Source organism: Neodiprion pinetum, chromosome 7 (genome assembly GCF_021155775.2).
Source record: "Neodiprion pinetum isolate iyNeoPine1 chromosome 7, iyNeoPine1.2, whole genome shotgun sequence".
In the NCBI taxonomy this organism is placed as follows: domain Eukaryota; kingdom Metazoa; phylum Arthropoda; class Insecta; order Hymenoptera; family Diprionidae; genus Neodiprion; species Neodiprion pinetum.
Genome location: NC_060238.1, coordinates 415,005 through 434,702, shown reverse-complemented (window position 1 = coordinate 434,702; position 19,698 = coordinate 415,005). Strand labels below are relative to the sequence as shown.

General features: G+C 44.1%; 2 protein-coding genes across 5 annotated transcripts; one reads left to right on the top strand and one right to left on the bottom strand.

Moving 5' to 3' along the window:
- Nucleotides 1–35: 35 nt before the first annotated feature.
- Bili (FERM domain-containing protein 8 Bili) lies at nt 36–5,406 on the top strand. 3 transcript variants are annotated; one of them, XR_011177664.1, is made up of 8 exons: nt 36–275; nt 361–584; nt 678–1,118; nt 1,219–1,673; nt 1,847–2,005; nt 2,125–2,296; nt 2,407–2,556; nt 2,673–5,406. XR_011177664.1 is itself a non-coding variant. In XM_069137852.1 (7 exons), the coding sequence occupies exons 2-7, from the start codon at nt 491–493 to the stop codon at nt 2,445–2,447; spliced, it is 1,362 nt and encodes a 453-aa protein (XP_068993953.1). In that variant the 5' UTR covers nt 36–275; nt 361–490; the 3' UTR covers nt 2,448–5,406. The 3 variants fall into 3 exon arrangements, 1 of the variants encoding a protein (XP_068993953.1); XR_011177663.1 differs by having other exon boundaries at nt 2,662–5,406; XM_069137852.1 differs by having other exon boundaries at nt 2,407–5,406.
- LOC124222899 (dynein regulatory complex subunit 7) lies at nt 2,505–18,853 on the bottom strand. 2 transcript variants are annotated; one of them, XM_046634379.1, is made up of 10 exons: nt 18,836–18,853; nt 5,619–5,972; nt 5,108–5,528; nt 4,757–5,014; nt 4,529–4,697; nt 4,381–4,444; nt 4,085–4,297; nt 3,768–3,989; nt 3,195–3,431; nt 2,505–3,034 (listed from the first exon to the last, which is right to left on the bottom strand). In XM_046634379.1, the coding sequence occupies exons 1-10, from the start codon at nt 18,845–18,847 to the stop codon at nt 2,849–2,851; spliced, it is 2,136 nt and encodes a 711-aa protein (XP_046490335.1). In that variant the 5' UTR covers nt 18,848–18,853; the 3' UTR covers nt 2,505–2,848. The 2 variants fall into 2 exon arrangements, with proteins under 2 accessions (XP_046490335.1, XP_046490337.1); XM_046634381.2 differs by lacking the exon at nt 18,836–18,853 and adding an exon at nt 15,714–15,859.
- Between the last annotated feature and the right edge of the window lie 845 nt (nt 18,854–19,698).

Here is a 19,698-nt window from a genome sequence, read left to right as displayed (position 1 = left end):
CACGAAATGATGCACCCTGTTAGAGGATGCAAATAATCAATAAAGTGGTGTGCCAACTCAAACAAAGTCCAGCTGACCAGTTCTTATCATACTATGAACTGTCTAAGATGATAGGATACTTATGCTTTGTATTCAACAGCATTTTGTTACCAATTATTCGTGTTATTAGTTTTCAGTATCAAATAATTTGTTGGTGTAAGCATAACCAGTTCTAGAAGTAAGATGTTGGCAACAAGGGGAGAGCACCCAACAACTTTTTTGTTGAATTTGCAATGGCAAGTGTTATGGCAGAAGTTTATTCATACAGAAATCGAGATATTTGGTCTTGAACTTGGTACAATTTTAACGTTTCGTTTTTAGTAATCTAAGAATGAATAGCACCATAGAGATGCACTCGACTGTGGGCTTCCAGTTTATCATCCACCAAACACTGTTTAAATGATAAACATTGAGTACAGATCAATCGGGCAGTATAAGACCACAGGAAACAATGGATCTACAGGATAAAGATTGCCAAACCGGACGAGGGCCACCTCATCACCAATTCCACAATGATTATCAGTCGGATCCCCATGCTTCACCTTGTTAGTATACTGTCATATTAGACATTGTCTGTAAAATTGTTTTCAGCAATTAATGCAGTGTTATGTATTTTATTTTCACCTTTGTCCTCACAGTGACCCGTACTCTTCGATCGCAGCAATTAATTGCAAATAAGCCTATGCTCCGCATTGCTGTTTACTTAATGTCAGGAGTGATTCTTACTATGGAAGTGGAACATACAGCTACCACCCAAGATATCATTGCTATAATTCAATCTGAGAAGGAATTGGGACTGGGAAGAATATCCTCACCTCTGGGACAACCGGTCTTTGCACTTTGGCTTTGCTCCCAACAATTGGAAGTACAACTCGGGCCAACGCATAAGCCCCTGGAGCTGGGAGCTAGATGGCCTCGCTTGCTAGCCAAGTACGGAAGCGATGAAATTAGAGATGAAGAGCAGCCAGTTCTGTACTATCGTAGAAATATTTTTCTCGCTCGAAGCGACGAGGAGCAAGTCAAGGAGGCAAAGACTTTGGAACTGCTTTACGCTGAAGCCAGACATAATGTCTTGGAAGGTAAACCCCTTCAATCCGAGAGTGAATAAAGTTTGATATATACGATATATGCATGAAACTAAATGGAGATCAAAATTCTATAAAAATACATCTACTGCAGGTAGATATCCGTGCGAGGGCCAGGCAAGATACGCGAGTCTTGGGGCGCTTCAAGCACGCATAGAACTCGGACCTTACAACTCACAGATTCACACTCTGGCATACTTTCGCCGCCATAAAGGCAGATTTTTACCACATCACTTCACGTCTCCAACTCTTTTATTAGGATTGGGTCTTGGCTTGGGTCTGGTAGGGGGGAAAGGGGCTCTGGAAGTACGTCTACTCGATCAGTATAAACGTATACCACCGCACACAGGAACCAACGCCCATCCGCGAAAGCTGATAAGGAAATACTTGGAGTTCTGTTGGGGACTTCCCTGCTATGGCGCGACCTTCTTTCACGGACAAATAGAGCGACCGGTTAGAGGCCTGGCATCGTGGATCACGCATCGGGATTTAAAAGTTCTTGTTGCTATTAATGCCCTCGGTGTCTACATAGTGGACGACGCACAGTGCGTATGTAAATAGAAGATACAATTTACTGTACATACGTGATAAAGTTTCGATCCTAATATGATTAAATAACATGTAGAAAAATAAAGAAACAATACGATACTTGGTCACCAATTGAGCATAAACAAGATAGAGCACAACAATAATCTAATTACGATAATTACTCAACGTTTCAGAGTCTATTGCTGGGACTGAAGTACTCTGAACTTAGTTGGGAGATGGCAAAACCTTCCGACGAGAGGAATCCCGACTGTCTGCCTTGTCTTTTTCTCCAATTTCCTGTGCGAGAGAATGGTGCACATGTATTTAAAATTCTACAAGTATTCTCAAGACAGGTACGAAACTATCTCGTTTAGGCTATTGCCACCTATTTCTATTTCTTGTACACTTCAATTTCTCATTACACGCAAACGATATTTTCAATGATCCGCTCTTGCTGACTTATTGTTTGCAGGCAGTTATGATGGATACCCTGATATCTGGGTTTGTAGAAGAAAGCAGAAAATGCAACACTCGCTGCGATATGGCAGGTGTTAGCCGATCCTCTGACATTACTATCACAACGAATGCCAATTGTTTTACCAACAAACTCAGCAAATTCACCCTGGCAACATTCGATGACCAAGGTAATATATCAATGCAAAGTAGCTCCAATGGTTGTAACTGCAGCAGTTATCAAGATGTATTTTCCAATACTTATCGCACATGTGAAAAGTTCAGCACTGAATATTTTTAGGGCGTTGCATCGGCCAAATGGGTTCCTGGTCTTTTCAATGAAGCTGTGTTGGATGCTGGAGATACCTCAAGTATGAAATGCAGCAACAGTTCACCTCGTCACGTGTGAGAATTTATTGATAGACTAAGTTTGGCAACTGACATTATGTTTGTAAGTAGACATTTTCCTTTGATATTATCATGACAAGCAGCAACAAGCATACATAAACTTCGGTATATACGCACAGTCACTGGATATTGTAAATTAGGAAAATAGTATGCTTGCAGAAAAATCAGGAGTGACGAAAAACTTCAATTTCAAAGGGAATTGCTTCCGAGAGTCTCACATCAGGCTGGAATGAGATGTGTACTATACCTGCACTGGACACCAGCGACGTTTGATGTGAATTTTTTTATAGCCAGCCAAAGGAGAGCCATCGTATGACAAGCAAATTACGTTTTATTTAGAAAGAGCGATAGATGGCAGATAAACGAGGATCCCTTTGTAGATTGACTAGTAGCGTTCGATATCGATCCGTAGCTAATTCTCGGTATCGGTTCAATTGCATTTCGACCGTGTGCAGATTGAAAATAGCATCGTTCATTTCACTCTGAAACGATTCTTCATCCTCTCGGGATAACTCTCGTTCCTGTTTGACATGGAAAGTAATCATTTCATACTATGTATAAGGCTCAGTAAAGAGTATATGATCATGGCACATGTCATCAACCGCTTCAATTACGTATGTGTCTCTACCACTCAAAATTATTTTTTCACATCACTTTTCTCAATATCATTTTATTGCATACCTGGGCATGACGAGCCTGCTTTTGCATTAATTCCTCTTTACTTTTCTCGAATGTTTCCAATATGCAATTGGCCCGATCAATCAGTTTTTGTTTAAAGTCCGTCAAGCATTGCTCTTGCACTTGAAGTGCTTCAGTCCTGCTCAGATATACAGGATTACCAAGGCTAGCCAGATATGGGCCCAAGTAGTCCATTTCTTTAACAACTTCGCGCTTACTTTGGGCTCTCAGTATTTCTTCCTGTAGAGAAATGTACAAAAGAAAATTAATTTAATTTGTAAGTTTCACTAATTTGCATCTACTTATTGTAAGTCAACTGAAACCTCAGATTGTTATTTCTTCTGTGTTTGTTGATTGTTCTGTCACACATCTTAACGTTATTGAATGAAACACTTGCATTCGACTGCTTGCTCAGAGCACCCTTCAGGATTGAAATGTAAAAAAAAAGAAATAGTGCTTCGCCCTTTACGTTTAACACGACTTGAAATAAATTAGGTCTTGAGCAGATGAGGACTTTTTTAACTTATGGACTTATCTTTTTCTTCCTGATATAACGAAATTTACGTTTTTTCTTACCCTGGCAAACATTCCAGCCTTGGCCTCGTCATTTCTATTTCTGTCAAACAATGATACTGACAAGCTGGGCAGGGAATACTCGAACGAACGTCCCTTTAAAAATGCTTTCACTTCATCCTCAGCAATTGCGATCAATGTCCTACATACCTCTTCTTCCTTCAGTTGCTTCTCCAGTTCATAATAGAGCATCAACGATTTTTCTGGAGGTGCCATTGGGTCCGGCTGCAACCAGAACATTGGCAAATATTAGTAGATTAAAACGAAGAGTAAGTACAACACTTTTTGTCAATAAGAGTAAAAGACTTCAAGTACTGAACGTTATATCCACTTGTCATATCAGGATTGAAAGTGAGCCGTTCCCCTCTGTCCGATGGAAGTGGCTTTACAAACGTCCGAGTAGCTCTGGTACCCTTGCCACTTTCGTAATGATATTTCAGCCTTATTTCGTTATCGCCTACTGCAAATTCGCGAATGCAAACGTCTTTGCTAGCGGGTATAGATTCGTTTCTCTGATATTTCTCAGTTATTTTCTGTAAAATCATATTGTTGTGTATTCAGTTATACTGCGCAAGTTGCACTGTATCACCCTCCCTTCTTTAATAATGTTCTCTACCCAAACAATCCGTGAATATTCTTCAATTAACGAAGTAGTCTTCTCCGAGGTGTACTGAACGTATCTGGAATTTCAGTTTTTCTAACTAGAAGAAGGACAAAACAGCGATTCTACAATCTAAAATTCTTAGATGTTGAGCAAAAATTACCGATAATAGAGGCGATCTTTGCGATTAACAAAATGTTGGACAAGATATGACGGGTGTATTTCAATGCGAGTTAGTCCATCCAAACGAACGATATCGTAAAAGTCCAACGAAGTTTCCGAATCCTCCACAGCATCGCTCAGGAAATATCGATGCTCTGTACAAATATTTACTTCCTATACCTATTAATATATATATTTTCTTGACGATATATCAACACTATATATTCACCTTTGCACGCATCCGGACGTCCTCTCTTATAATAATCAATTACCGATTCGGTGTCTAAATTCTTCACCGTTTTCACTCGGTAATCAGTTCGATTAGCAAACGTTTCATAGATAGTCGTAGGGATCATATATTCATAATCCTCGAACAATGTAATCTTTTGAATCAAGCCGTCCCTCTGAACATAAGGAGCGTACAGTTCTACTTTGGCTTTCTTATAAAATATTGTTTTACTTCCACCTGGATAGCGTCTCTCAAAGGCTAAAGCAACATTAATATAAAAAAAAAGCAGTTCATCCAATCATACCAGGTGTTTCTAGCACATGCAGATTATAGTGGTCAGGATGAACATACCGACGCTAGATAATGAAATTTTTTCCACCCAAGAGGCAGGCATGTCCAAGTGTTTGTCCATCTGAATATTGAGATCCCGTTCGGCGTCCTCTTCTTCTACTCCTCGTGTCGTCCAAGGCTCTCCGGGAAGTAGATGCTCCCACAACTTGGGTTTGGTTAGATCCCAGTCGATAGACGCACATCCATCAGTGCAGATTTGCATGTTTACCCAATAATTCTGATCGTTCCAAATGCTCTCCACGCCCAGGTACAGATTACTGGTTTTATTGTCGGCAGAATAATAATATTCCCCCAACGTAGACTCGATGAAAATGGGTTCCAGTATTTCATCCTTGCGTTCACTATTTTCTACAGGTAAAATGACCACCCACGAGTGTATTCTGTATCCCCAATATTTGTCCGGCGGTGGACACTCAAGTTCCTGTGAAATAACAATTATACGTTATAACATGCTTTACATATATAATTAATTTGTCAAGAATGACTGATGTGCTCGTATGCTGTATCGTACTTGAATCATCTTATCACGTTCTTCTTCTTGACGTTTCAAGTCATCTTCCAGCTTCTTACGTTCTCTTGCCTCCATTTCCAATAAAAACTTACTCCTGATGTCGGGAGGTGGTTTCAAGCGATATCTTTGAGTTTCCTCGGATGCGACTTCATGCTTTGGCTCTTCTGGTTTCTGTAGGTATGGGCATACCTTACGGGTGCAATTGTAACTAACCTGTTCCCTGCTCGCATAGCCACTTACAACATAGGCGTTGTAGCCTTGACCTAACAGAAGACTGGTCAGTACGGTAGAAAATTCGAAGCTGTTTCCCTTTTGTCTGTGAAGAACCCACGTCGGAGAACACAGGCGATCCGGCTGAAAATTTTAACGGTTGTCCATCGAATGTTTCGATACATATCGACATCATCTTTCAACAAGTTTTAATTTTTGATATCTGCATTTTCACTGATTATTCCATACATAAACGATCACACAGTGCAAAATGAATTCCGAACCCTATATTAAAACACTAGAACTATCGAGATAAAATGTAACATGAAGTAGGAATTTTAAAATGAAATTGTAAAACCAGTCATTTTGACTGGTCTGGTAGTTCCAGTGTTAACGTTAAAACATTCATTACGATAATCAACAATTTATCGTGCTCGTTAATTTACAATGTTGGCGAACAGTTATTTGGAATCGAAACTCGATACAAATTAGAGTAATTTGAATTTCCGGATATGTGTGAAGTGTGGTGAGATTGCTCATTTGTTTCCCAACTGAATTAGCAGGAAAAGAATACGAGATCTCCTGCTTGAGTCTCACGTATCCCAACTATCGGTTGCACGTCGCGTCGGATGTAATTCTAACGTTCGGTTTGCCGTACAATACAGCTATATAGGCTGATTAAACAGGGAGGTACGAAATTTGACGATTTGCTTATTATATGTAAGCTATACAGTTTGAAATTTCTAAGCTCCAGCCAGTCGCACTTATTATTGTGAGTCGGAGATTGATTGTGAATATCGCGGAGGCACGAACTATATTGCTAATAAAAAAGGATCGGATATCGTTAATGTCACATAGTTCGCAATTAATTTGCAAGTGGGGAATGTAGCTTTTGTCACATGATTAAGTGAAATCTCGGGAAGAAGGATAATGATCAATTTTTCGCATCGTCTCCTTCGAAACGATTTCGAATCGGCCCTTATAAAAGTGACGCGTTTGTAATTAATTGACGGGTGAAATTTTTGGAGTGGGCAGTGTCTTAAGATTATATGTTTGCAACTGTGAAAAGTGCGTGGTCGCCGATGTTGTGTGGGATTAATTGACTCAAGATATATCTTTCGTCAACAAAGGATTACTTTGACATGAGAACGGCGAAGAATGATAAACTCTGCATAAATTTTCTGCCAAATGTAAGTGATTTTATTACAGCAATCTGATAGAGTTGGCGATGGTTTACGTAATAAGGGTACGCAATACGATCGGAAGGTTGCAGTAGCAGATGAAATTCATCCATTGTATCTGTAGGCATAGGTATAGTTCTACAATTTGAAATACAAATCGAACCAGACTGTGGCGGTGTTCAAACCGTTCGAACGTGACGTCGCCCGTAACACGTCAATTATTCGCCTGCTTGTAACTACCTTCACAGTACGCCGGTGTGTGCTCTACATTATCGTCATAATAGTCTGGCATACCGACGTCGACGCTTTATCGTCTATTCCAAGTTTTTAGAGAAGATGATAGAACGATCCGAGTTACCTACTATCAACAGTATTTTCTAACCTCAGGCTGACTCGCTTTATCGATATGTAACTTAAAGGCATTCAATCGACGATGGAAGACATGGCGTCTGTAACATGGGTATTCTTTTCTAGTAAGCCAAGGGTCGCGGTGGGCAGGGATGTAACGATACCGTCCCAAATTTACCGTTGCTCTCACAGGATTACAATGTCAATTGAGTCTGTAACGGTAAGAAATTTTTCTACCTCGAAATCAGCCTCGCGATGCTCGCGGTCAGTTGGCTGCGCGAAGCTTCGAAAGACTCCGTTTAGATGGCTATCTATATCTGTATTGAGGAAATTCTTCGTGTTGCAACCAATTGAATTGTACTGAAATTGATACCGACACCAAAGATGAAATTAAATCAAGGAACCGATGTGTCGCTTTTATAATTTTTTCCAGGAATAAGTAAGGAAAAATTGGGATTTGAATTTGGAAAACTCGATGTGCAATGGAGACCTTTTTCCGCAACGGCTATGATTTCGGGTGAGAATTTTCGCAGTATAATACGATTTACTTGTTTACACCTATCATGCGATCCAAGGAACACGTATTTATCCACGATTTTTATAAAACGTTCTATAAACGGTAGGTCCCTGTAACGCGAACTTGTAAAAATCCTCTTCTAATGCCAGCCGTAGAAAAATCAAGAAAAACGCGTGACTTATAAGGTGTTCGTTCAAAGGTGTTGCTTCGGCCTCCCTCGTTCCGGCCAAATCTTGCATACGGATCTTAAAAATCGATGCTAGCGATCGTCACTTATGCGGTCTTTTGTTTATTGTACCTCTGAAAAAGTAAAACATAAACATTTTTTGCGCATTTGTTGCAATAAACCACTATCTAACACGCACCTCGCGACTCTCAAATATGTACATATTGCAACAGCTCTCCGTACATAGTGTATACAACGCTGCGTATAGGGTACCGTACTGCAAAGCTGCAGGTATGAAACAAGCATCCCTTATTTTAGAAAGTACGGCCAAGCTTACGATTAGAGGAAGGTATACGTTTCTTGGCTAAGAAGGGTGTACCTGCCTATATGTATACGTAGGTACCGCTTCGTCACACCACTATAAACCTACCTAAGGCTGACGATGAGAATTAGTGGGTGGTTGAAACACCTCCTCCCTTACCCCCCCGCCGGGGCCCCTTTTCCGCGCCGCTGCCAAACCCAGCTCCCTCAGTTCTTCATACCAAACCGCCCGGACCTTCGCCACCCCCGCTTTCTCCTCACGCCAACTTCTCTCGGGGTGTGGGTGACCAGCGGCGTGGACGACGTGGACGAGATACCGCCGCGGTGCGGCAGCTGCACCCGGTGGTTCTCAACTTACTTTATCGTTACTATTTTTTTTCTTAATCTCAAGCGCGTAGTTGTATAATTATCGAATGAGCATCCGGTACGTAGAGGGGGGGATCGATTGAATATTGAAATCGAATACCCACGGACTATCTGTCTTAATTATGTCACTCTGGCTGCCGAACAAATTTTTTGCTAATACGAACAGTTTGGTTTCGTCACCTTACAACGTTAAATTCGAAGAGTATAATTAAATTATTGTCACTCTTGAGCCACTGGTGAGAGCCCGGACCACAGAACGCGCCTCGCGCATGGTGCAGCGAGTGTAAGTCCACCATCCGTGCGGACAAGATATCTTCGAGACTGTAGGTTTGAGAATATGAACGAAACTATACTATTACGATTATGCGTGTCAATTATTTATCGATACGTATCAACTTTGAAACTATTTGCTGATTCACGATCGCGGCTCGATTGACGCGACATTTTTTGAATTATACGCGTTCGTTAGGTTAGGTCACGCAACATGATTGATAACTGGAACGTGCGTTCTGTTAACGACACCCCCCGCGTCCGTGAAGTACAGCCATACTTAGATACGAAGGAGTGCATGATCCACGGTGAAGTCTACATCAACAGAACAATCTCAATCTTTGAAAGTACTCGTCTAGTCTATAAGATGTCACCTGTATATATAATGTGCACAACGCACCGTACGCACCGTTTTATATCTACGAGAGAGCAGGTTGAATAAGTCGCGTACGTACAGGTATATCATTGTACGGATGCATTCAGGTGTTTAGAAAACTTGACGAAATCAGCATTCCTGCGATATTCGCTTACCTTACACGTATAAGCATATACATAGGTATGTATATGCATGCCTTGATATAAGCATATGCGTATAGATTGCAACTAGTATCTTATGTACACACTTAACGGCTATGTACACACACACACGCAGGCAAACACATAGCCGTCGTACACGTAGCCGATGTACACAGGGCAAAGCTGAAGGCAGGGTTCGCCGAGGGGCAGAGAAGGGAATCCGCGTCCGCGCCGGGGGTGAGAGCCTCTCGCTGATTACGTCGCGGGGATATAGCCGTGTGCCGTATTCCGCAGCGGTGGTGTGTATAGACGTAGGTATATCGGTATGCGTACACGTATACGTGTAAGGGGTCGCGGGGGTACGCGAGGATGGCGAGTACCGCGTATCTGCAACGTCTCTCGCCCCAACCTCCTCCTCCTCCTCCTCCTCCTCCTCCTCCTCGTCTCTCGTCCTCCCTGCGGCTCCGACGCCGCGTCGTGGCTAGAAGCGCTAGAAGCTAGGCTAAAACGCGGAGGGTCTAGGACGTCGGCCAGAGCAGCAAGGATATACGCCATACCCTGCACCACCGGCGGTGCCCCCCAGGGGGTTAGTCAGGGGTGGTATATTGACGGCCGGCGTCGCGAGGGCGCCTATATTTAGTGCCGGAGAAACGACGTGTTTCCAGAAACGTCCCTCGATCCCGGATGTTCTATATACCTATCGTACGTATATGGGTAACCCGAAACTCGGGAGAACGGACCGTAGAATCGTTTGAGTATCGTTATCTTGTACGATGGATACGATAATCCAGCCTCCTTGCCACGGTATCGAGGTTTTTACCGTCTACGCCCACAACACACCTATGACCTAGCCGTGCTGCTTGATTTTACGTTTGCAGGTGAAAATTATAATGCTCCTTCAGATCGGAACGTGAACGTCGGTATGAGAGATATTGGAGTAGTCATTTGCTAACCCCTGCAGGACCGGAAGCTGATATGTCAGCTCGGAAGTGGTGTAATCTTTTTCACCATCCAACCCATTGACATTGACAGCAAAGTTCTAGTACTTCGGAGTAAAACGTCGAAAGAAGAGTCACGGCCCAGCGAGCATTAATATTTAATAGGTCACCGCAATTACACTTTCGCTCAATTTTTCTCAGTACTGCACAAAACAAAAACAAAAAAAGAGCTTGTTTGCTACATCGCAACTTAAAGTTTGTCTCGATTTTCATAATTGTGACTCATTTATAGAAATTCTCTGAACATGGACGATGAAGGAGGAGTAAATAAAATTCCGAAACTTTGTTGATTTAAAGAATTTTCGTTTTCGTGGATTACAATAATGCGTGACGAAGCGGAGACGCTCATTGTCTTGGCATTCGCGTTAAGCTGGGATTAACGGTACAACAGATTACCGTAAACTTGTGTTGTAAGTAATAAATCGCGTCGAACAAAAGGTGCCCATCGAAGGTAAGGGAGGTGATTTAGTTATTAGGTGTCGTAAAAACGGGCATGCTTCGGGGAAGGTTGGATAAGCTGCGACTGGCCGAGATCCAAGTGTCGTATAATCGCGGCTGCGAAACGACTCAACTGCATACTTTCAATCTATCGTAGGACATTCGTTGCAATTACTGCAAAGGATAATGCGCATACCTACTTGTACCCTCGTCAACCCTGCACGTAGGCGCGGATCTCGCTTTATGACGGTACACATATATGTATATGAACTTATTACACCTTACTCTACGCGTTGACTTGCCAAATGGTGTAAAATTCTCGGTAGGCAGGTGGAAGTACCGCATTATTTACCGTTTCAAGTAAATATCTATAGCATGGTATACGTCACGTACTATACAAACTATATATATAATGTATACAATACGCATAATTTCGGGTTCGCCGGTGCAACCCTGTAGCCGGCTGCAGAGTTCGGGAAAATCCAGAGGGCGGAGGGGAAATTGCGACGTTGCCCAGGTATATGCATTAGCCCGGGCTCGTCGCCGTGTGTGTGTTTCACGCGCGCACACAGAGACGCACGCACACAAAAGAGGCATGTACACGTACAAGGTAACGCGTTTTCCTTTATCCGGTCGCGGAGGGTCGTGCGGGTCGAAAAGAGAACCGCGTAGTCAATTCCTAGAAGGCCCTTATCCTAACTCTCGGCTGCAGAGCCAGGGCCCCGAGCCAAAATTCGGGACTCGTAGGCGTGGTAGGATCCGGACCCGACCCGAACCGGGGCCCCTTCCATCCCGGCTCCGGAACAAGAGTCCTTAAAGCCGCGGGGAATTTTCGCCTACCAAGAAATTAAGGCCAGCAGTAAACCGATCGCGTCGTGCCGTACCGCGCTAACTTTCCTACCTCCGACATTGCCATGTCATATTTCAAGTGCTCGAGAGATCACGGGGGAAAAAAGAAAAGAAAAAGTGAAAGTAAAAACCCTTGGTACTGCGGTATGTTGACGTACGCAGGTCTCTTTAAGACGCCTTGTACTGCATTATTGTTCGTTGTATATGCACAGAAGAATTAAGCTTCTCGAACACATAAGCGAAAGTATGTGCGATGCAGAGGGGAGGTAGGGTTGGAACGCGTAGTACCGTAACCTAGTACTTCATGCACTTGGAAGTTAGAAGTTGGCACTTTGCGAAGTTGCAGCCTCTGACGGAGGTAATGCAACGTAATGGGAGCGTCGGAGTCGTATGAATGAGCGTCGCGCAACAAGTTGCCACTAAAAACTCTCGAGTCCGCTTCAGTCGTGTTCTGTTCGTTACACGTCTATATGTGCCGGGTTTCCTTCCCTGTACCAGCCGTTATACACCCTCTGGCTTTTAAAGTCTCCTTTTTAAAGCTGATCTTTCATAACATTCGGTGCGGTTGACGCTACCCCCTGCGCCACGGTCTCATTCCTCCTTCTATACATACGTTATACATAGGCACACATTATACTCATATATGTAGGTGTAATACATATAAGGCTGCATAAGCGCAACATCTCTATGCATACTAAATCTGTCCTTAAGAAGGCTGAAATCGAATTTCGATCGTCTCATCCTCCTAATTGTTTCGAAATAATTGAAAAACAATTGTGATTTTTTTTTCCGTCCATATTTACCCGCCCCTAGAAAGTCTTACTTTTTCCTGCAAGAGACGCATTGATTTTTCGAGGGTTTTAATCAAAATTACGTACCAATTCCAAAAAAAAACCGTAAAATTTTTTCTGAAAACAGCAAAATGAAGGTGAATTTGTTCCGTTTAAAACGATACGTCGGAAATTTGGCTATCCCTATTTTTCACTCCGCTACCTAGTTTTTCGTGTGGCAAGAAATTCCGACTAGTGAATTTAAACTTTTGAGCGGCCAAGAAACTCAAAGTGGGCTTGATTTTAAATAAAAAGGAAATTGTTCGCTGAAAATAATAAATAGACATTCAAAATTTCAATCACCTCATCTTCCTTCTTAGTATTTGGGAAACCGCTGGGAAAAGATTTTGGAAATGTCGAAAAACGTCATTTAAATTTAATTATTTGCATTGTTTTGAAATTTTTTATTTTTTTCGTAAGACGAATTTGGATGATGGAACTTTTTTTTAGAACAAGCGAAATCTGAATGTTAAGATAGTTTTACATACAGTACAAAAAATAATTTACATTAAAAATTACATTTTACTGCAAAACTATTTTACCCTCTACACAAAGTGAACATCTGCGTGCGAAATATTACAAGTTGAAAAAATCCATTTGTACCTCTTTAACGATAGTAACTATTTTCGAATCAGGGAATTTTTTTCTATGTTCCTCAATCGCTTGCAAAATATACTGCTTTTGTGTTTCATCATGTGTCAGGATATTATTATAATTTGTTAACAGACCAACAGCTCTCTCTGTCGCATCGTTCGCAACTTTTAATTTTCTGACAATTTCCAGACCTTCTTGGAAACTCTTATTTTTGAGTCAAGGAGATGGGTAAATTGTTATAAACGATTCATCGATTCCAAATAGGAAAAAAACATTACGAGTCTGCGATGTTACAATACGATCCATCTCTTTATCACGGAAATTACCAACGTCTTTGGTCTTCATTCGAATGTCTATTTATTACTTTCAGGGCGGAATTTTCTTTCTGTTTAAAGCCAATCCCATTGAGTTCCTTGACCGCTCTAAAGTTTGAGTTCACTAGTTGGAATTTCACGCCGCGCTAAAAGCTAGATAACGGAGTCAAAAGTAGAGATAGCCAAGTTTGCAAAGCGGCATTTCAAAGGGGACACATTCACCTTTATTTTGCTGTTTTAGACAAATTTTCACGCTTCTTTTTGGACTTGGTACGCAATTTTGATTAAAACCCTGGAAAAATGAATGCTTTTTTTATGGCAAAAAGTAAGACTTTCTAGGGATGGATAAATATGGATGGGGAAAAAAATTTACAAATGTTTTTTTAATTATTTAGAATCAATGGGGTAAGACCATCGAAATTCGATTACACACTTATTAAGGACAGATTTAATGTATACATACGACGACTGCCATTACCTATTTCTATACTCTGAATCTGTTTCTTATATACAGCGAATGCGGTTCGTCATTGTGAACGAGCGCTCAATTAATTTTGATCGTATATCGAGAAATGATTATCGGTTTCAATTCAAATTGCCTTGATCGGTCAAAGGTTACAATTTGAAGGAACCCTGTTATAACGCATTTCAAATTTTCAAATGAAACGGTCAGAATTTTCAGGGGGGTGAATACGCTACGCACGCATATACACATATACTACATATTTGTATACGTATTGTCCTAGGTTGACCTCTTGAACCGACTTGTCATCACTCTGTTCTCAGCGCATAACGTCGATCGTTTCTGAGTCATTTCTACAATAGTGTTGAACAATTGGGACGGAGGAGGAGGGATTTATTATACTTCAAATAGTGACTCGGAGCTCTTATCTCTTGTGTTTCCCATCTCTCTTTTGGCTTAACAAGCTCGACCGTCCGGAAATTCGAAATAAAATTTGCGTGACCTTTGGAGTCGAAGAGTTTCTGTAGAATTTCATACACCTCGAGCGGGGGCAGAGCGCACGGCCGGATGTTGGCCGTGTTATTCAGTAAGCGGTAAAAGGCCAGACCTGGGTCTCGAATTACGCTGCTTCGACATATCCGGCATATAGGGAAGAAATTCAACGGTCGCGCGGTAATCGACGACGATTCCGGTCTTATCGGGTCGCATCGCATTTATTCATTAAATTATACATATTTCACGGATGTTAAGTATGCGAATCGCGGCAAAGGAACAGAAAACTCTGTGAAACGGCACCAGAGTCATGTGCCGAGAGCGGGAAAGTGATGGGGAACGGTAGAGGAGAGAGCGAAAGAGAGATAGAGGATAAAGGTACACAGGAATATAGGAATGTAGGAATATAGGACACGAACGGTCGAAGGTGAACCGGTGAATAGATACGGGCATGTGTAGCAATTCGAAATCGACTCGTGAGGCATTCGGTATAAAAGAGAAAAGAGCATCTTCGCATCAGGTCGACGTTATACCGGAACTAACGAACAGTGGTAATTGGTCCGGTAAGAAGAGGCTCGGCAACTGGATCGAGCCTTCATCTCGTTTGTTAAATAAGATCCGAGCGACAATTCCGAGGCCCTCTAGAAAGGGGGCGTCGACGCAGTAATGCCCCGATCGACACGGCCCACGGGGTGGTTTCAGGCTGACGGTAAATTCTTTTCCAGCACCCCGTATACGTGCAGGGATATACATCCGTGTGCGCGAGCTCGGCGTGTACCGCGTAAAATACAACGAAGGCAGAGGTTCGCGATGGGCCTGCTGGATACATAAGGGAGCTCTTTATGTGGCACATAGGCGCTGCTGCCTGGCGTTCACTCGGCGTGTGACGCTCAAATTACCTTCGCTACCCCTCTGCCCCTTCGCCTACCCCCCTTAGTTCACCCTGCGTCGGCTCTTCGCCGTCCCGCGTTTCACCCTTTTCCGACGACCGATGTTATACGCGAACGAAGGACGGAAGGAAGGAAGGAAGGAACGAAGGAACGAACGAACGAACGAACGAACGAACGAACGAACGAACAGACCGACGGACCGACGAAGGAACGGGACGACCGAACGGAAGGACGAACGGAACGACCGCGCACCCCCTCACCCTTCAGCCCTCTTCGCTGCCCCGTGAACCAACTATCTATGTACGTGTACACGAATACCGATGTATACCTACCTGCGGATGCCTGTGTGTATGTAAGCGACCGCGCGGGCGCGAGTTGCGAAGAGAGAGAGAAAGTGCAAGTGTGAGAGAGCGAGAGAGAGACGACGGATCTCTCTGCCTCTGCAACGCGGGCAGCGGCAGACAGGCACCGCGGGTCACCGCCTTTCCGTCCCCCGGCCGCCCCCTCGCACCGCCCTTGTTATTAGTCGACGGTACACACACACGCACACACACACACACACCCATGTATAGATGTGCCCACCCTAAATTCACTCGGTCGCGTTGGAACGCGCACAAATTTTGCCCCGAGGTGAGAGAAGCAGCGTCTCCTCTCGCTAGCTCTACACTCGCGCGATATTCTCTTCAACTATATTCCCTATTTGCGCCTCGAGTGTATATATAGGTAGGTATAATGTACCATACATACGTTGCCTTGGATCAAACTCGGTGTTTTTTCATGCCTTGTATGTACGCGGCGTAGGGCAGAGTGGGTCTAAACGAACCTCTCTCTCTCTCTCTCTCTCTCTTGGATAAAAAGTGAGGGGTTAGCTAAAGGGGAACCATTTACGGAAGAAGGTGAAATTGATAATTGATAGCGTAAACACAGTACACCGATTAGATGGTAATCTAACTCTGAACGTTTAAATCGACGCAAACGATTGGAAAACTACTGTACTTTGCCTTGATTTTGTTAAGGTGGCTGCTTAGATCCGCTCTTTCTCATCACACGTCGACGCGCATACGCGGTACCGATAAATACAACGTATGACCCGCATATAATGTTACTACATATATTATGTAGGTATGGACGTACACGTAAATGTACGTAGACACGTAGGTACATACTTATAACGCGTATTTACGATCCCTGCAATTCATATACGACTATAGATAGATAAAGTGTGTATATGTACAATGAGGGGGAGCATGGGCGTCGAGACCGCGTGCCGTTGCGTTGATTACTTGATGGCGAGGTCGCGGGTCTTCTCGCGAGACGGACGGGAAGGTCGGCCCCCTCTACCCTCCGTCCTCACCTCGACGCAGTTTTTGCCCGATCGCCGTCCACCTCGCAATTTGGTCGCGCGACTCCGTCGTGCGCGCAAGTCGGATTTAAACCGCCTCACCGCGGCCTCGCGCGAATCTGATCACACAAATAAGTCTATGCCATAGGTACGTAAGGTGCGTACGTACAACGCAAGTATGCGTGTGCGCGCGTGTGCGTATAGACGCAGGAGCAGCCGCCAATAAACGCCTCGGCGGCAACCTCGAATCGCCCGCGATATACTATATTCCCTCCGCGGCCGGGAAGACCCTAAGTATGTATGGGCATCCACGGTTGCGTACATGCACGCGTACGTTCGTACGATATTCCCAGGTTGACGGGGGTACCGTACGAAGAAACGAACACGCGGAGAGAACGCGAGCGATCGCGCGCGGTTTAGTTCTCTACGTTGTTCGGCTGGCTCGCGGTGAGTCACGCATCGCGAGCTTCCTGTTGCCAGCCTGCCTGCTTGCCTGCCTGCCATGCCTGCCTGCCCGCCCGCCTGCCTGCCAGCCTGCCAGCCTGTCCGCGACCACCCTTCGTCCTCCCGTCGCCTCCTGGGCCTGTCCTTTTGTCTGACGATCCGTCGGTCCGTCCGATAATCCGCCCGCCGGCTCGTCGTGCCCGCAAGACCGTCGGCTCGTCCGTCACCCGCAGGGTTAAGGGTCTCCTTTTATCTCTGCAAAAGTAAACACGAACCTTCCAAGAGCCGCAAATTCCTACGCATTGCTCCATGGGCGTACCGATACGCGCTTGCACGCACGGCATGCCTAGGAACTACCGTAGCGTACTACGTTGTGTATCACGCCGCCGTGTAACCCATTTCTCGTTTGTCACACAACTATATGCATACTTAGAGATGTCGTATTATCGAGAAGATCCGTGTGTGACTATGGATTGCGAAGAATGTCTTATCGTCCCCTCGTGCTGAGCACACATGCGTCACAATTATACAAATTTCCATCAGGTTATGCGTATCTCATAATCATCGATTGATTCGGGAATTAACCATCTTTACGTTCGACTACGCATACAGGACAGTCAATCGGCTGATGATGACGCAGGAGGTACGCCGATGCTCAAACCCATGCGGAAAATATTGAATTTCCGTTACAAAATTCAAATTCACGTTTCGCGCCAAGACTCACTGCCACTGTACATCTCTCTCTCTCTCTCTCTCTCTCTCTCTCTCTCTCTCTCTCTCTCTCTCTCTCTCTCTCTCTCTCTCTCTCTCTCTCTCTCTCTCTCTCTCTCTCTCTCTCTCTCTCTCACTCACTGTCTCTTTCTCTCATTCTCGTCTACACGTTGGGGTTGGTCCGGAGCGCCGACGCACCGATTGTACACAACTGCAGCACGCGTGTAAAGGAAGTACACCGCGAGTTTACGTAGCCGAAAATAATACACCACTGCTAAGCAGGGCATCATGTGACGTATGCAATTACGATGTACCTATGTACGTACGCACGCATGCGACACGGCCGGACGCGATACAACTTGCGCGTTCCCCTCTCTACCGACTGATTGGAATCGGAGCCTAAGCACCGTACCACACATTATCAATAGATTTCATTTAATAATAGCTTTTCGGCCGTGAATGTGGAGCGGATGATTTGTAGAGCAACAAATTTTTCTCTTGCATAGATTTTCATCGGTCAAGAGCGTGTCCCGGTACGGACCAAAGCTCGGCAAACATTCGCCGGGTCGCATAATTAGCGATCGAATGTATCTTGCAGCGTACAATAATGATTATTGCCTGAAATGGCCTGTTGGCCTTAACGATATGTAAGTAAACTCTTGTTTATTACTCCTTTATTGAACACATTTCGACAAAATAATTCGTTCCGGGAAGGACCCCATTCGGGCCGGAAGGTGAACATTAAAATTTTGTTTCGAAAAATTTGACCTGCATTTCCAAGATAACAACCAAGCTAATGATGATTCCTTTACATTGTTCTGAATCTACTTTGAATGTCTGATGATAGATCGTATCCATCCGTCCGCGCTGCTTTAGCAATGCTTTATACTCCGGTAAGGATCGAAGGTGTGGTGAACATGGAAAATGAGCGGGAGGATAGAGATGGACGACACTCACCGACTTCAGCATTGCGTACCGAAGCTACATGCTTGGCCCGCCGCACACCCAACTAAGCTTAAAATAGAATTGACCGTTGAATATTGCGGCCTGTACCCGACTACCTACTACCTACTACCTAATATACCTTATCCGTACATCCTATACCTTAGCGACTTAGAAGCAGTAGGAATACGCGGAACCGTTTACTGCAGCCCCGAAGGACCGCGCGGGTGGGTTTTGACCATGAAAATTTCGTGCGAATGGTATATGTATACATAGAAAGAGAAAGAGAGAGAGAGAGAGAGAGAGAGAGAGAAAGAGAAAGAGAGAGGTTGGGGGTGAAGGAAAGAGGAGGTATATGCGGCTATATGCTACGTGGGTAAGACCGTCGGGTCTCTGCGGCTTTTAGAGCCTGCAGGATTCATCGCGGCGACGACGGTGCATCATGCGGGTCTCGCGAGTGAACCAAGTGTCGCAGCTGTTGCCTCTGCTTCCCGATCTCACAAAGGCTCTCGCATCTTTGCGCGAGCATATGTACAACGTGCGCGTTATACGTTAACGCGTACGTACGTACAGCCACGGTGTTTGATTACGACCGTTTTACAGGGCTCTGCTACCATTTATTTGACCCGCGAAGCACGCGACACGGGTGGCCTTGAAGCGGTCAGAATTCAATACCGTAGGTGTACGTTCTTCGCCGAGTCTAGGTCTCCGGCTCATATACACATATGTATATACTATATATCGGTTATATATGCAGATATACATGATATAACGTATATGGTATATAATACGTTAAGTAGTACATAATTCGTATGCAGTGGTGGAATGTCGCGTCATCGTCGCCGGATCGCCGGTAAATGTCTCGACGACGTCGCCGA

Coding starts and splice junctions, on each gene's coding strand:
- Bili (XM_069137852.1), top strand. CDS start 491: ATGGATCTACAGGATAAAGATTGCCAAACCGGACGAGGGCCACCTCAT. Junction 2,006..2,124: donor TACAAGTATTCTCAAGACAG/GTACGAAACTAT, acceptor TATTGTTTGCAG/GCAGTTATGATGGATACCCT. Junction 2,297..2,406: donor GGCAACATTCGATGACCAAG/GTAATATATCAA, acceptor GAATATTTTTAG/GGCGTTGCATCGGCCAAATG.
- LOC124222899 (XM_046634379.1), bottom strand. Junction 4,298..4,380: donor AATATTCACGGATTGTTTGG/GTAGAGAACATT, acceptor ATGATTTTACAG/AAAATAACTGAGAAATATCA. Junction 3,432..3,767: donor AGGCTGGAATGTTTGCCAGG/GTAAGAAAAAAC, acceptor ATTTCTCTACAG/GAAGAAATACTGAGAGCCCA.